Source organism: Triturus cristatus, chromosome 6 (assembly GCF_964204655.1).
Source record: "Triturus cristatus chromosome 6, aTriCri1.1, whole genome shotgun sequence".
NCBI lineage: Eukaryota > Metazoa > Chordata > Amphibia > Caudata > Salamandridae > Triturus > Triturus cristatus.
The window spans coordinates 584,913,807-584,931,200 of record NC_140589.1 but is presented as its reverse complement, the minus strand read 5'-3'; the positions used below and the strand labels follow the sequence as shown (position 1 = coordinate 584,931,200).

At 44.4% G+C, this 17,394-nt stretch overlaps 1 protein-coding gene across 3 annotated transcripts in view; it reads left to right on the top strand.

Annotated features, from left to right (window-relative positions):
* The window catches only part of PGM3 (phosphoglucomutase 3), a 271,507-nt gene that overhangs the window by 210,812 nt on the left and 43,301 nt on the right, over positions 1-17,394 (top strand). For all 3 annotated transcript variants that reach the window (XM_085611024.1, XM_085611025.1, XM_085611026.1), the window contains exons 10-11: positions 14,175-14,291; positions 16,793-16,915. In XM_085611024.1, the coding sequence (XP_085467150.1) occupies positions 14,175-14,291; positions 16,793-16,915 (240 nt within the window). The remainder of the gene's footprint in view (positions 1-14,174; positions 14,292-16,792; positions 16,916-17,394) is intronic.

Here is a 17,394-nt window from a genome sequence, read left to right as displayed (position 1 = left end):
TGGCCTGTGCCGCGGAGGCAGGTAACATCCTTCTCCCGGTCTCAGCTTACGGAGACAATCTGCAACCATAGCAGCGGGATGGTCTTCAGCTGCTTTCCATGATCTCAGGCCGGCGCAGCATCTTCGCCACTCTTCAGGAGCACCATCTGGCCTGTGCCAAGGAGGCAGGTTACATCCTTCTCCCGGTCTCGGCTTACGGGGACAAACTGCAACCATGGCAGCGGGATGGTCTTCAGCTGCTTTCCATGATCTCAGGCCGGCGCAGCATCTTCGCCACTCTTCAGGAGCACCATCTGGCCTGTGCCAAGGAGGCAGGTTACATCCTTCTCCCGGTCTCGGCTTACGGGGACAAACTGCAACCATGGCAGCGGGATGGTCTTCAGCTGCTTTCCATGATCTCAGGCCGGCGCAGCATCTTCGCCACTCTTCAGGAGCACCATCTGGCCTGTGCCAAGGAGGCAGGTTACATCCTTCTCCCGGTCTCGGCTTACGGGGACAATCTGGAACCATGGCAGCGGGATGGATGGTCTTCAGCTGCTTTCCATGATCTCAGGCCGGCACAGCATCTTCGCCACTCTTCAGGAGCACCATCTGGCCTGTGCCGCGGAGGCAGGTTACATCCTTCTCCCGGTCTCGGCTCCCTTCCGTATATCACGTGCCTGTGCGTTAACACCGAAACAAACCTCCAAGTTTCTCTTCCGTATTAAACACTGACTGTACTAAAAACATTGTCACCATAGACCAGAGATTAAAAGATAAAGTGGCATGTGCATGAAAATCACCTAATGGGTTCATGTGCCTCCAATTATAAGGTGGGACCCCACAGGGCAGACTCTGCTGCTTCTTCTTAACCTGCCACCCTACCTGTGAGCGTAAGAGACCCCCCACCCCCAAAGAGGAGCAGCTCCGCCCTTTACCTTGATGAATGTTTTCAGCAGCTCCTGCTTCTGAGCGTTGGTTGGCACAGGTTCATGCAGAGTCTCTTGCTAACTAGGAGTGCACAGAGGTGGTGAGCACAGTTGTACTGTTTTAGTACTTTTAAAGCCAACGAACTGGAAAGTAGCACCTGTGTTCCTAGAAGCAATCCCAGGCAGACAGTTGAATGTGCATTAGTTGATCTTGGGCCTTGATGAATATTGCGTACATGACACACCGTAGGGAGTTTCTCTGCATGATAAGGCTGCAGAATTGCCTGCCCTACAGTTAAAGCTCCTTATTTTATTGCAGCCATCTGTACGTCTCTGCTGCAACCTATGAGGATTTAATATAGCAGCCTTTAAACACAACATTGGCAGATCTAGAGAACCTTTGTTTGCATAGGAATTGTCACTGCAGATAAAGCACTCTGTTCCTATACAAACCCTATCACTGCTGAGAAAAGCAGACCTATTTACTGTAACTACTTGCTGTGGTTACTTAGCATGTATATAGTACAGTCAGTAATTATATATGGCATCGAAGTGCTTTTGGTAGTCCCAGAGGGAACAGGAATTGGCAAAGCCAATAGGTCTGGCTATTCACATAGGTATGGTACCTTAAGACATTGCAAGATGTCCTTCTCGAGTCAGAAGCAACAGTTTGATGTATTTAACAAGGCTGCAACCCTTCAGAATCGTCATGCAGCTGCTCAAAAGATCTATTACAAAGCTGCAATAACCGAACCTTTTACAAAATGTCCTTCCTAATTCAGATGCAAATGCTTCACACCCCCTCCATCAAGCTGAGGGGGTGTCACTTCAGATTACAAATTTTAATATGCACGTTTGATACTCTAATAAATTGTGCTTGTGTTTTTTCACGATAAGTAAATTTTTCAAAGCGGATGAGTCAATGACTTAATTATGCAAGTTTCAGTAAATGTGTTGATTAATATGGAACAATTGTCATGACATCCTAGTAGACATAACTACTGTCACTAGGGAATGTAATTGCCTTCATCCTTATCTTATATTAAAACCCACAGCCTTGTGGTATGTTAGGAATGCACAAAATGTTAATGTTAGTGAAGCAAAGCACTAAATATATTTGCTAAAAGGTCCTTTTATTAACCCTTTTGCTGCCAATCCTTTTCTCCCTATAAAATACCAAGCCCTATTTTTGCTATTTGGGGTAGGTCGCACTTAGGCCTCCATTACTTTCTTTCACATAAGGTATTCACACTAAATTTGCGTCCTTTGTGTCCAAGATCCCAAGGATTCCACAGGTACAGAGGGTTTGTCAATTCCCTCAGAAGGGACTGAGAAAATGGCTAAAATACATCAAAGTGGTGGTGGGGGGGGGGGTAGCAAAAAATAGGAAAACGTGCTCCACAAGAAGCATTTGTTTTTTCCTACATATATCCTCAACAAAAGGTTTGCATGCTAAAGCCATCGTTTTCCCAGCTTTCAGGAACATGCAGAGCTGAATAAACAAAACAAACATCTTTTTACCACAGTTGTGGCATTTTTCAACAAGGTAGCCCTTTTTTCTACTTTTTCTGCTTTCATCCTACTTCCAGTTTTTGGTGGAGACTGGAGTGAAACCCGTGATTCAAGCTTTAGATTTCTGAAAAGTAAACCACATTCTCAGTTCAGCAATGGGTCATCCATGTATATCCCTCAAGGTTTTCCCAAAGAAACTAACAGTTGAATTAAAAAAGAAATCGAAAATTAGTAGTAAAAAACGGCTATTTGTAACAGCATTTTCACTTGTGTAATTTCTTGTCACAATGGCCAATTTACAAAATCAATATACCGTTATTTCCGCTGGACAATTATGGTTGCAGGGATATATGGTGTTTTAGGTTTTCCAAGAACCTGAGGTGCCCGGGGCCAGCAACTAAACTGCACCTTACAATGGTGTTTCATTGTGTACCGGGTATAGAGCAATTCATATGGTAAAATATAAAGAGTGAAAAATGGGTATTAAGGAAACCTATGTTTTTCTGAAATAGACACTAAATTCGGAGTTTAGGAGCAGTGGTTATTTGTACATCTCTGAAATTGTGGGTACCCATACTAGCATTTTTCAAAATGTCTTCTTTCTTACACACTTGGAAGACACAAATGGAGAGAAATACAATTGTTCTACTATTCTGTATTCCCACATGTCTCGCTATAAAATTATCCCTGGGCGTAGTTCGCGAAGTAGCGCTACGTGTAGCTACGCAAAGTGCACTACGCGTAGCACTTCACGAACTGCGTAGTACCCTGTTCGCACTGTGCAAGATGCCATTTTCAATGATTGCACAGTGCGGATAAGCATCCGGCACTGTGCAATCATTGAAAACTGCATCTTGCACAGTGCGAGCTGTAGTTTTCTGCCGCTCGAGTAGATTTTTACTCGAGCGGCAGCTTTCTCAATGCGGACTGGTAGTTTCTCATCTAGAGCGGTCGCGAGCATACGCGACCACTCGCAATGAGAAACCTGACCTCCCCGCGGTGAGAATCTCGCCGGGAGGTTTATTTTCCACGCTCGCAATCAGCAACTTGATGTTGCTGATCGCGAACGAGGAAAAAGTCTCGCTGGGATGTCATTTTGCATGCTTGCCCACTTGACGTTGAGTACCACGAGCAAGCAAAAAATGACCGCTGCACTACGCTACGCGTGTTTGCACTGTGCTACGTGCAATTCGCATAGTGCGAAGTAGCGCAAACTTCGCAAACTACGTGAGCGTAGCGTAGTGCTTTGCCCAGGCTTATATAAAAATGGTACTTAGCTTGTGTGGGTAGGCCTAGTGCCTGCAACAAGAAAGGGTCCAAACACAATATTGACACATCATATTTTTCCACTGAAAACCTACCTATTTTTCAATGTGGGTAGCTGTTGATTTTGGGCTCCGGCTCCGTGGCCCCCATGGGGAAACCTAGCAAACCTGTACATTTTTTCAAACTTGCCATCTACGGTAATCCAAGGTGGGATGACTTGTGTATCCCCCAGTAGGTTTTCTTACTCAGAAACCTCAAAGTTTGATTTAAAGCACGCATTTTCTCACATTTCTGTGAGGAAAATGTCTGATATCTGTGTGAAGCCCAGTGGTGTAACTAGACCCTTTTTGGTCCGTGGCAATCCATGCAGCGGCCGCCTCGTGGCAGCCGTGTGTAATAGTGGGGGGTGAGGAGGTCCTGCCAATTCCTGAGTCCGCCGGCCCGCAATGGCCGTAGATAAGGCTGGAGAGGCCACTGCCAACAAAACGCTTGCCGCCCAGGGCCGACCGCCCCACCCTGCACCCACTTCCTACACCACTGGTGGAGCCACACATTTCCTACCACCCAGCATTCCCCCAGGCCTCTTGATAATAATGGTACCTCATTTGTGTGGGTAGGACTAGTACCCGCGACAGGAAAAGACCCAACACCCAACATGGACATATCCAATTTTTCCCCTGAAAACTGATGCTTTTTTGCAATGTGGCTAGCTGAAGATTTTGGGCCCTAGCTCTGCTGGCATCTAGGGAAACCTAGCAAACCTGCACATTTGTGAGAACTAGACACCCAGGGGAATCCAGGGTGGGGTGGCTTACCCAGAACCCCTTGCACACCTCAAACTTTGACTCAAAAAAAAAAAAGTCACCACATTTCTGTGATGAAGAGCTCTGAAATCTGCATTGAGCTACGAATTTTCCACCACCTACTATTCCGTCAGGCTGTAAAGACGAAGAAAGACGAAACCTCTACACTCTGCGCAGTCCTCAGTGGTCAGCTGTGGGGGATATGAGGAACCGGAGCCGACTTTCAAACCCTGCACCCTCTCCAGTGCCAGAAAGTTCAGTTCTGTGAAAGACCGTGAAGGACTGTGTGGGTGCCGGAAAACAGCCGGGGCAGCGCGCAGTTAGATTTCAGCCCGTAGCTCCTTAGCGTCTTCTCACACCGCACCGCACCCTGCAGGTCTAGTAACATTTTCTTTATTTTTGAAGCCCTGATGAGGCGTGGAAGCTTGAACCTGCAGTACTTCATGTTGTTTTGAGAGGTCACTCTCTAGCTAGATGAAAAACCCTCAAAATTCTTTCACAAAGCTGCAGTACTTCAAGTAATTATGAGTGGTTCCTCTTGAGTCAGGTTCAACTGAAACCTCCAAAAACCTGCAGTACCTCAGTTTGTAACTAGAGGTCCTTCTTAGGTCATTTACACATGCTTCAAATGACCTGCACCAAGCAGTGGATGACACCGACATATAATGTTTACTTTTTACCTGGTAAATGCAAGCACCTTCAAGGAGCTAACCTTTGGTGTCTTAGTTTAGGTGAATGTATAAGATGTAAAAGTCACCTGGAATAAATGTAACAATTGAGCAGCCGGATGGATGAAGATGGTACACTAATAGCCCTTTACATGGACATATTTTTATAATGACATTTTTAAAAAACACAAGGCTGGCAACTTTCAATAAATGTCTTGATATCTATGAAACACATGAGATAACACATGAGATGACAGTTTAGTATAAAGTACTAGCAGTCACTAGTAAATTCAAGTTCCTTCAACTTTGTTCTTGTCCAGCTGTTTTTTGAGTGCCACTACAGTTAGGACCTAGTTTTCATAAGAAAAGCATTTTTTGACTTGCCTATAGCTTTGGCATAGTTTGACCAATTTTAATGAAATTTTCCCCAAAAAAGTGTGAAGGTAGGTTCTGGTTGTCATTGAAAGTTTGGGGATGATCCGTGTAGTGGGGACCGAGAATTTCGGACGTGAAATAAGGGTGCGTTTGTAATGTTAATTCCCATAGGAACGTTTAGCCACAGCTACAGCCCGAACCGCTGAACGGACCTACACCAGATTTGGCAGGGAGGTAGATGTTGGTTCAAGGAAATGCCTTTTGCCTATTTGGTGTAAATGTTTTCAGACGTTTTTGAGAAATTTAAGCTGAAAATTATAGTGATATCTCTGGTCGCGTAGTCTTCGTGAACAAAGACGAGCTCGTGCAGGGAAATGCACTGTTATGATTGGCTCCCAACACTTCAACCAGGAAGTGTTGGCAGCCATCTTGTGACTCGGTTCTACAGAAAAAACAAAAGAAAAGGGGGCAGGGTGGAAACACCCTGACCACCTAGGCCTTTTAAAAAAAAAAAAAAAAACCCTGTGTGGGGGGGACTCGAGCCCCCCCCCCACACGCCCCGGGCCACTAAATATTTTAAATAGGGGGTCCGTTACGGACCCCCAAGCCCTGGGGACCACCACCCCCCGGGGCTTTAAATTAAGTGGGAGGGGGGGCCGCGCCAATGATGGCCCTGGTGCCCGCTCCCTCAGGGCCAGCTCCTGCAGTGTCCTGGGGTGCCCACCCCCGGGACACTGCTGTTTGCAATGGCAGGGCGGGAGCCTCGCAGCTCCCACCCTGCCATTGCAAACTGCTTTGCTTCATTGAAGCGAGAGCAGGGAAACCAATGCCGGCTCCCGCAGGAGGTGGGAAGCCGGCTGGGACCGTGGGGGGATTGGGGACCCCCCCATGGTCCCCAACGAGGTGGCCAGGCCCCGGGGGATGGGGTCCCCGGGGCCAGTAGTGGCCCGGGAGGGGGGCAAGGCAGCCCCCCTCCAAAATACAAAAAAAAGGGCCATACCCCGGGGGATGGGGTCCCCAGGGCCAATTATGGCCTCGGGAGGGGGGCCACACGGCCCCCTTCCAGATTTTAGATTTTTTTATATTAAATAAATAAAAAAGACCGGGATCGAGCCGAGGCCACGCCCCCTGGCGCATTTGCAGAGAGGGGAACTAATTCCCCTTGAATACTGGGGGTCCCTGGGGGCCAACTAGCCCACCAGGAACCTCCAGTATGCGCCAGGGGGCTACGTTGCAGAGAGGTGTAATGAGGCCACGCCCCTTTTTACACCTCTCTGCAACGCAGCTCCCTGGCACATACTGGAGGTACCTGGTGGGTAAGTTGGTCGCCAGGGGACCTCAGGATTCAAGGGGACTTAATCCCCCAACTTAAAACACGCCATGGGGCGCGTTTTCATAGTGGTGAAGGTAGGGGGCGGGGCCCCCGGTGATATGTGTGCAAACACGACCTCTGGCGCGTTTTAAGTTGGGGAATTAATTCCTCTTCAATCCAGAGGTCCCCTAGGGGCCAACTAGCCCACCAGGTACCTCCAGGAAGCGCCACGGAGCTGCGTTGCAGAGTGTTGTAAAAAGGGGCGTGGCCTCTGAACACCGCTCTGCAACACAGCTCCCTGACGCATACTGGAGGTACCTGGTGGGCTAGTTGGCCCCAAGGGGACTGCAGGATTGAAGAGCAATTAATTCCCCAACTTAAAACGCGCCACAGGGCGTGTTTGCACACGTCACCTCAGGCCCCGCCCCCTTCCTTTACCATTGTACAAATATTCCTCTAAAATCAGCCGAACTACCAATTCTCATTTACTCCCCTGTTATCAGGAGAGAACCCAGGGCTGCATCTTTTAGACCAGCACTGACCCTGAAAAGTAATTCTAAGCGTACTTACCAGTAACTTGTATTTCTTTCCATTGGAATCCATTGTGTGGTTTTCAGCAGAGAAGTTTGTGTCCATTTCTGAAACGTACAAATATTCCTCTAAAATCAGCCGAACTACGAATTACGATTTACTCACCTGTTATCAGGAGAGAACCCAGGGCTGCATGTTTTAGACCAGCACTGACCCTGAAAAGTAATTCTAAGCGTACTTACTAGTAACTTGTATTTCCTTCCATAGGAATCCTTTGTGTGGTTTTCAGCAGAAAAGTTTCTAAGTGTCCATTTTTGAAACGTACAAATATTCCTCTAAAATCAGCCGAACTACGAATTACGATTTACTCACCTGTTATCAGGAGAGAACCCAGGGCCGCATCTTTTAGTCCAGCACTGACCCTGAAAAGTAATTCTAAGCGTACTTACCAGTAACTTGTATTTCTTTCCATAGGAATCCATTGTGTGGTTTTCAGCAGAGAAGTTTCTAAGTGTCCATTTTTGAAACGTACTAATATTCCTCTAAAATCAGCCGAACTACGAATTACGATTTACTCACCTGTTATCAGGAGAGAACCCAGGGCTGCATCTTTTAGCCCAGCACTGACCCTGAAAAGTAATTGTAAGCATACTTAACAGTAACTTGTATTTACTTCCATAGGAATCCATTGTGTGGTTTTCAGCAGAGAAGTTTCTAAGTGTCCATTTTTGAAACGTACTAATATTCCTCTAAAATCAGCCGAACTACGAATTACGATTTACTCACCTGTTATCAGGAGAGAACCCATAGGAATCCATTGTCTGCTTTTAAGTAGAAAAGTTTCTAAGTGTCTATTTTCACAAACTAAAAATATTCCTAAAAAATCGTTTGTATGACTTAAACACATTCTTTCAACTGTTTACAGGAGATTCACCTGTGCTGGATCCAGGATCCACCACTAAGTAAGAAAAAGTAACGATAACACTACTTACCTGCTGAGTGAATTTTCTCCCATAGGATAACATTGGTGATTCTATGGGAAAAAGTGTCAACTTTTAAAATACAATAATAATCCTTAAAAATCACTACTGTAACCAAAAAGCTTTTACTCAACTGTTTACAGGATATGTCCAAGGACTGAATCTAGCATCCAGTCCTGTGGTTAGAAAAGTAATCCATAAAGTAACTAATTGCATTTGACTAGAAGTTTACATTGAGCTCAATGTTGCTTTGTGTTTGAAATTGTGTTGCCCATTGCAAAGGATTTTTAAATGCTAATGCATAACTATATCAGGCCTGAAACCTATGGTTTTTTCAGTGAATATATATATATATATATATATATATATATATATATATATATATATATATATATACACAAAATAGTACAACGTGGCGGTTGCCTCTGTGTAGTTATAGTTTGATATGAGTTTCGATAGAAATAATGTTTTAGGTCGTTTAGGATCAAGCAATTTTATTGGCTGGCCACTACATGTAGAAAAATGTTACAGCCATCATTACAAGACTCAGCTCAAAATGAAAAAATGTGGATACTGCGGGTCCCGTGGGATTCAGGGTTGGCCCCAATGGTAGTACTACTCTACTCCAGCAGGGCCGTGGTACCGCGAGACAATTGAAGCTTGCATGGTACAGTGGGTGGCACTTCAGCTGTAGTACCAGGGTACTGCAAAAGTACCTGAGGCGGCGCAAGCGGGTGATTGGAATTTCAAAAGTACATTTGTGGGACGGCAGTGCAATGGCACTGCTTGCACTGCCACACAGTAGTTTAAATTTAAGATCTCTGGCGCGACCTCCGGACCCAACCCCACGGAACGTGGCGTCCACTGGAGCCCGTACCACAAATTTCTGCTGAGCCTGAATGACTCGGGCACCGCATTTGCCGAGTGTTAGATTTGGGGGTCTCTAGTTGGCAGAGGTAGGTACCTTTGACAAATAGGGACCCTTGCGTCTAGTCAGGGTAAGGGGGTACACTCCTAAAATAACCCCTGCTCACCCCCTTGGTGGCTTGCACGAGCAGACAGCCTCATCTCAGAGGCAGTGTGTAAAGCATTTGTGAACACATACAGTAACCAAGTGACAACTCTACAGATGGACACCACACAAGTTGTATATTAAAAATAAGTATTATTTATATAGACTTATCACAAGACCACAAAAATACACAATACTGTACTTAAAATGGTAGAATTAGCTTAGTTCACTTTAGATGTTAAATTGCGACACTTTGAGTTCAATGTACCTTAAGATGCGTAACGCAATACAACGAAAGTGTTGCAGGGAAGGTGATGCGTCATTTCCTTACACGCAAGAACTGTGATGCGTTGAGTCCCTACTGCTGCGTAGGGGATGCGTTGGTTTTTCTCTGCGAGGGGAGGTGATGCGTCCGTTTCTTACTGCCCTTCCGTGGCGATGCAGCACTCAACGCCGTGATGCGATGCAGATCCGGTGCAAAGAAACAAAGATGGCGTTTTTCTTGATGCGGACTGCGACAGGCCCTGCGACATGCTTCTTGGTGATGCGGCGGCATCTGCTGCGACGTCTATCCTTTTCTCCGATGGTGCGGGACGTTCTGGCAATGATGCGAGTCGCGACAGACCCTGCAACACGCTTCCCGGTGATGCGGCGGCGTCTGTTGTGACGTCGATCCTCTTCTCCGGCGATGCGAGGCGCTTAGGAGACCCTGCGATGACTCAACGGTTCTTCTGGGCCGCGACAGGCCCTGCGACACGCTTCCCGGTGATGCGGCGGCGTCTGTTGCGACGTTGATCCTCTTCTCTGGCGATGCGAGGCGCTTTCTCGTTGTGAAGCGACCACGGCAGTGCGGCGACGCGCTTCTTGCTCGTGAGTCGCGCTTCCAGATCCTTGCGACACGCAATCCCTCAGAAAAACAGTAGGCACTTCCAAAGAAGTCTTGGGGAGCTGGTGCGTGAAGTGTGTTGTCCCTGAGACTTCAGCAGGAGGCAAGCTCTTTTTTCAAGCCCTTGGAGATCCTTCACAAGTTGAATAAAGTACACAAAGTTCCTTCTCCTCTCTTTGGCAGTCAGGCAACCACTGCAGGCCAATCCCTCAAGTTTAGGAATAGTCTCTCCTCAGTCTCTCTGGTTCCTCTCCTCAGCAAAGGTTTTGTCTTGTTTCCTAAAGTGATATAAAGTTCTGGGGCCTGCGTGCCCCTTTTTATACACAGTTTCTCTTTGTTCTCTGAAGGCAGGGAGGCCTTTGCCTACTCCCAACCAGTTCTGGTCAGTCCTGGAGCACTTAGTTTACATGACTCCTTCTTTACTTTCACAGTGCAGGCCAGGGACATCAGACGCACCACAGGAGGTGGAGCCAGCATTGTGGAGGGAAGGTACGGCCCTATTCAGGTCCCAGGTGCAACTCCTCCCCTCACTCTCCATGTAGATCTCTCTATTCAGTCTTGTGCTGTCTCACCCTGTCTCCTGTAATCCCCCATCCCCTGTCACTCAAACTCCAGACAAGGAATACACAACCTAGCAGAGGCAGGCTTGGATAGTTAGGCAAGAAAATACCTACTTTCTATTTTCAAACACAGAATATTAAAACCAACTTCCCTAAAAGATGTATTTTATCATTCTGAGTTCAGGCATACTAAACTCGAATTTCTACCTAGTTCCCTGAGTCAGTTAGATTTTAAGATGTAATAATCAAACTGCCCATTCTGGCCTATGGGGAACAGGTAGCCTTGCAATAGTGAAAAACGAAAATGTCTGTAATTCACTATTAGGACATGCCACACACACCAGGGCATGTCCTACCTTATACTTACAATGCACCCTGCCCGTGGGCCTCCCATAGGGGTGTCTGATATGAAGAAAAGGGAAGGTTTTGGGACTGGCAAGTGGGTGCACTTGCCCAGTCAGCATGGCAGTACCCGACTGCACACAGGCTCTGGAATGGCAGACCTGAGACACACTTTTACAGGCTGCTTCTGTGGGTGGCACAACCAGTGCTGCAAACCCACCAGCAGCATTTGGTTTACAAGCCCTGGGCACACTCAGTGCACTGTACTAGGGTCTGACAAGTAAACCAAATAAGCCAATCATGGAGTCACTAATCCATACATGAATTTACAATAGGGAGAGAATATGCACTTTAGCACTGATGAGCAGTGGTAAAGTGCCCAGAGTCATAAAACCAGCGAAAACAGGTCAGTCAAACTAAAGGAGGAAGGCAAAAAGGGCCAAGTCCAACACCGAGGGAGTCATTCATTATGCCAGGACGACTCCGAAAGTGGTCAGCATGGCCGTAAACCGAATTGCAGTGGCTGGCCTCGCAGTTTTAAGTACTTTAGTCTCCCTGCTTCTAAAATGTGCTTTACAGTATAAATAGTGCTGGGCTTGTGGTCAATCAGGTACCTGCTGCCGTGTCGCTGATGTTTTGTAGTGAGTCACAGACACGTCACAGTCTCCAATGTAGTCTGGTGCTAATTTACGTTTTGTCAAACACTAACCGTGTCTTCCTTATGCATGCCTGTGCATAATTTTTGATCAAGGTCACTATGTGCTCCTGCGTTCTCAGCCTCTCTGAAACTAGAGTACTTTGCAATGATTTTTCAAATGGCCCCTAGGGAAAAAAATCGATATGTCCACATAACACTTGAAAGGGAATGTTTGTTAATGTACTGAAATAAAGGAGTGCAGCATGTCAATTCGTGAAAAAAGGCGTCACTCTGCACACTGTTTCTTTACTGCCTGTGCTATCCTTCCACTTCATTTTATTGCCAATGGTCTGGCCTAATCTAACCGCTCAGCATGCCTTTCTAGTGTACAGACCCTCATCTTGCGCCCAGGCCTCTTGAATATGACTTCTGACTGACTCCTAGCCATCCACCCTTTATGTTGCTCATTAGGTCAGTTTCACACTGTTTTCACGAGCCACGCCGAGTATGCCTAGTGATTCAAGCGGAGGATCAAAGGGGCCGGAGGTGAGACCTGATTATCTCTCATCACACCCACAGCTTCCGAAAAAGGCGCACCTCACAGCCTGACTGTGCCACTAACAATGGTGCACCTCTGGGGTGTATTAACTCTGTCAATGTGTGCGCCAAGGGAATGGCAGAAACCTCCCTGAAGGGGCACGTGATCTCCTATCTAAGCCTCGCCTTCCGAATGCCAGTTAATGGAGGAATGTGACATTTAGCGCCAACCTGGGACGTGTTGTTTCACGCACAGCAGGTGGGTTTGGTAAATGCGGGAGCACAGGTGAGATGCGTATCCAATTTGCTTTTGTTTATTGTCAGCAAGCTACTTCTTGTCTGTATTGCATTTTATATTTAGAAACACCCAGTATTTGTTTGAAAAATAGGTTAGGGTGCCTCCAGCAGGGCACAGCACCATGCAAATGGGTACACTTTTGCTTCATACACTGGCAGAGTAAGACTAGGTCCTTGAGGGACATGCCTGCAATCCTGTGCATGGTCCTGATCAGACTGTGCTGAGTTACAGTGCACTTGGAACAAACCGGGACTCTGTGCCTGTCAAAATTACTGGTGTGGTGTCTCCACTGTTGAAGTTAAGATCATGCACTTAATGCCCTTTAGGAATCTCACAAAAAAGGTTGTTCCAGGTGTTAAATCCTGGCAGAAGATAAAGTCCTTAGCTGTGTTTATGCATTCTGCAGAGTGAAAAGTTGTCCGTCATCCGCACTGGGACCTCCCACATCCTGTTTGGTACAGCCGGGTCCCACAGTGCCCTTCAGTTTCTGGTGCTTTGCTCAGCAGTTTTAACATATGCTTAGTGTTTCTCATGGATCAAAATGAGTGTAATTTCTGATATTTATATGTTCCGTCTTCGTTGCTTGATTTTACTGGTGAGAAAGTGTCACTCATAGTCATTGAATCTCATTCATATTTATACTGAAATTATGAAAATGTCACACATAAGCAATCTGAAACCTTTGCAGGTATGCCTATATGCACGTGCTTCTTTTGCTTCAGAAGATGGACTATCTGTAAAGTCTTCTCCACAGCATGAAGGCTGCCGTTAGTATGATCTTTAGCACCTTCAGACCTTGTTTATGTCAAGCGAACAGGGTCTTTATTGACAAGTTTTGCATAGAGTGTACACTGTTCTTAGTAGATACTTTTTAATACTCTGTGGTGTTTTTCTCATGAGTCTGCAGACAGTTTGGTACAGAATAAACTCTCCATAAAGTAAACACTGTTTACCGTACCTCCTTTGCTACTCGTATCAACTTCATTTCTCAACATAGGTTCGGTGACTGTGAGGAGTTTGATGCAGATTAAGCTGTCCGTGTTTTATTGTTGCTTAAAATGTTAATTTTGTCCCTTACACATTCACCTAACTATAACATTACTTTAACCTTTGTTTTTTGCAATGAGTTTCAAGTTTTTTAAAAATGTAAAATAGTTTTATTACCATATGTAAAATCAACCGTGCATGGCCTTCGGCCGTACATGCCAGAGGTTGTCCGTCGGTCCTGGCCGCAGCCTTTGGCCGTGCATAGCAAGGGGTTGGCAACCGGGCCTGAACTGCGACCAGGCCCTGTGGCAAACCCACCCGGAGCGAGCAGCATTTCTTATTGCTAACATAACAGGGGCGGGTCAAACAAGCAGAGCTGTATGCTTATTAGAATAATATCTTCTGCGTGCACTTTTGAACCGCGTTTAAGGTAATAGTACACGCATAGTTGCAACATCCAAGAGAAGAATAGAAAGCATATTGTGTGAATGTGCATGCATTGCCATTGTATATAATGTGTCACTGTTTTCAATTCATGATTTGAAATGCTCTTTTTTTAGGTATTGTTTAGTAAATCTGCAGAAGAAACAATACGACAGCTGGCAAAACATGAAACTGATGCTGAGAAGAGGGAAGCTGCTAAAATGTTTGAGAATGCGATCAATTTGATTAACCAGGTAAGAGATTTCACTGAGTGAATGAGTTCATATAGTGCCAAAAGCAAATGTCTGTGTAGTCTGTTAACAAGCATGGTAGATAAATTAAGATTGGATCGAGACTATAATGTTAGATTTTCATGCAAAACCTTCTTTAGGTAACTGGGGCATTCACTGGTATTTTAAGAGACACTCCGTTAACTTAGATACCCTTTTACGCAACAGAATACCAAAACTGTGGAAGCAAATAATATGACCATAAAACTGTTGTCTGTTTTATGCACCGAAAGTGGCCACTCAGTACAAAACTAGATGTTTGTTGTTTCAGAATAGTGAACTTAACAAAAAGGCACTCTTAATTATGCTAAGACACGTTTTATTGGCTCTTTTCTGAATTTATTTTGTGCTTCTTATTTAAAGCTTGTAGATAGTGGTATCCTGTTTATTTTTAATATTTCTTTGAAATACGCCTACACTTGATAATTCAACACATTTTCTATCGATCTGTGATTTTTGTGCTGATAACTACATTGATAAACGTGGATGATAGGGGAGAAGAAGATATGGAGAAGTAAACATGGGTATCCAAAAGACTAAAAACCATTGTTAATCTGCCCTTTATTCATGGAGTGCCACCACATATAACAAATCGTAGATAATTCCATTATATAGCACTGGCATTCAGTAATGGAAGCAGGGTCATGGCTGCCTACACGTCCATTATTTCTTGGGGGTGGGGTATGATCAGGGGTGGATCTAGTAGATTCTGAACACATTCTCATTAGCCTGCTGTTACTTGATTGCAGTATCTAACAAAAAAAAAATACTTTCTGTCCGATAGTGGTTTTTCTAAAACAGTAGAATTGTACAAACAATAAACAGATACATATTCTAGAAACGTTTTATTAAAATTGGATGGCTCAAATGTAAATTTGATTCAGCAGTTGGCATTTTTAATTCTGTAAGAAATAACCTTATAATCGGCGTCCCTTTATCGTCGTATCTAGGGAATTCTATGTCAAACCGGAAAGTGGCTCAGATAATCCCACATTTCCAAACAGCTAATTTTTCGACTTCTCTTTTGAGCCATCCAGCACGGTTTGATTCAGTCTGAGTTTCAGACGTAGTTTTCTCGCAACACTTCGTCCTGCAGCCGACAGTCTACAGTCTAAAATGTGCTTATAGTAAAATATTGTCTTTAATGAGCAATATTTCACGATTGAAGAGATGACAACGGCATAGTTTAGTTGGGCACGTTGAAAAAGTAGTACATCCTGGTTTACAGATTAGAAAATAAACGGTGTGGGGCTGAACGTTTTAAAAAATATTTCGAGACTAACATATCCTGTAGAATCATTTATGGTCTCCTTTTGCATAGAGGGCCATACGTTTATTTTCGATTTCGTGTTTAATTGAAAAAGAAATCGATTCAAAGACTGCAACGGATTGGGTTTCAATTTGTGTATAATAATTACAACTGTTGGTGAGCTTCAGTGGCCCAGTGAACTTCTAAAGAAGACCCCCTCAAACATATACAACTGTCTGAAGTCCCCCATTACCCCTAACAGTTGTTCTAATGCAAGGAATGGTACAATTTTTCTTTTATGAAACCTTGAAAATCGGCACCACAGATAATACTTATTTTTGGCTTCAGATTTTAGCCTTTCACCTAGTGTAATTAGATACTACCACCCATGACCCAGCTTCTTAATTTTGATCAAAGGCACAATAAACCAACACCTGTGAAACCTAATAAAACAATGTCATCCCATATAAAAACAGGTGTAAACCAATTATACCATGTTTAAAGGAGAGAGCACATGCACTTTAGCACTGATTAGCAGTGGTAAAGTGCCCAGAGTCCTAAAGTCAACAAACTGAGGGACAGCAAAATACGAGAAAGAAGGCAAAAAGTTTGGAGATAACCCTGCAAAAAGAGCCAGGCCCAACATAGAGTCAAACAAATTATGCAGCATCCCATGGTGGTACTCTGCTATTTCATTGTTTGGATTATTCTTTGGTTTTTTTTTAAAGTTCTAAACTGGAGAGTTGTCTATACACATCCTTCGTGTAGTTGCCCACATTAAAAACCACAATATTTCCACCTTAGTGTATCAGTGCTTTCTGTTCCTGGCTTGTGAAGTCTTGTTGACCATTTTCGAATCTCATGTTTATTTCATGGAATAAATCAATTTAATTTCTAGACTGTAATTGCGGGTACAATTTGCTATTATTCCTTTATCCACTTTTCTATGTGAAATTTGTGCTGGAATCATTAGTGTCCATATAGCTTTCAGTCACCTATTCCCCATTCTCAATGTTTACTATCTGTACATGCATATACAAATAATTATAGCATTTCAGTAAACGTATGTGGCCAAATAGATTGTGGAACTTATCTGTTAGAATTTTAGAATACTGTGGATCAGTAAAGCTTTTTTGTTTTATTAAATTGCATTCAGCTGCACATACTACCTACTTAAATATGTATTGCAGGCTTACTTTTTTCTTTTCTATTTCAGACTGTAGGGGATGCCATTTCAGATATGCTGATAATTGAAGCAATCTTGCTGTTGAAAAATCTAACTGTACAGCAGTGGGATGCAATGTACACTGACTTGCCAAATAGGCAACTAAAAGTTAAGGTTTGTATTTGAGCAGAAAACGTTAACCTTGTTTCGAAAGGGAAAACACAACATGAGTTATCATAGCATCCCATTAGTACTCAGTACTGTTGTAGTGTGCCAAACAACTGGCCAAGTAGTACCATTGTTTTGCTAGTTAAAATTGTACATAGTATTTGAGAACTGGTAATAGCATACGTTAGAAATGGGATTTCTGGTTGGCTAGGGCTTGCGCTTAAGCCAGGCAGAAACCACCATTGTAGTCAGGGCAAGGGAGTTACACGCCAAAGATAACCCCTGCTCACCCCCTTGGTAGCTTGGCACGAGCAGTCAGGCTTATCCCGGAGGCAATGTGTAAAGCGTTTGCACAACACACATACAGCAACAACACACTAGGCACACCACAAAAGGATCTCCACACAAGGTTATAGCAACAATAGCCTTTTATATTATTATAAACACATTAGCATAGTAATCACACAATATACACTGTGCCAACT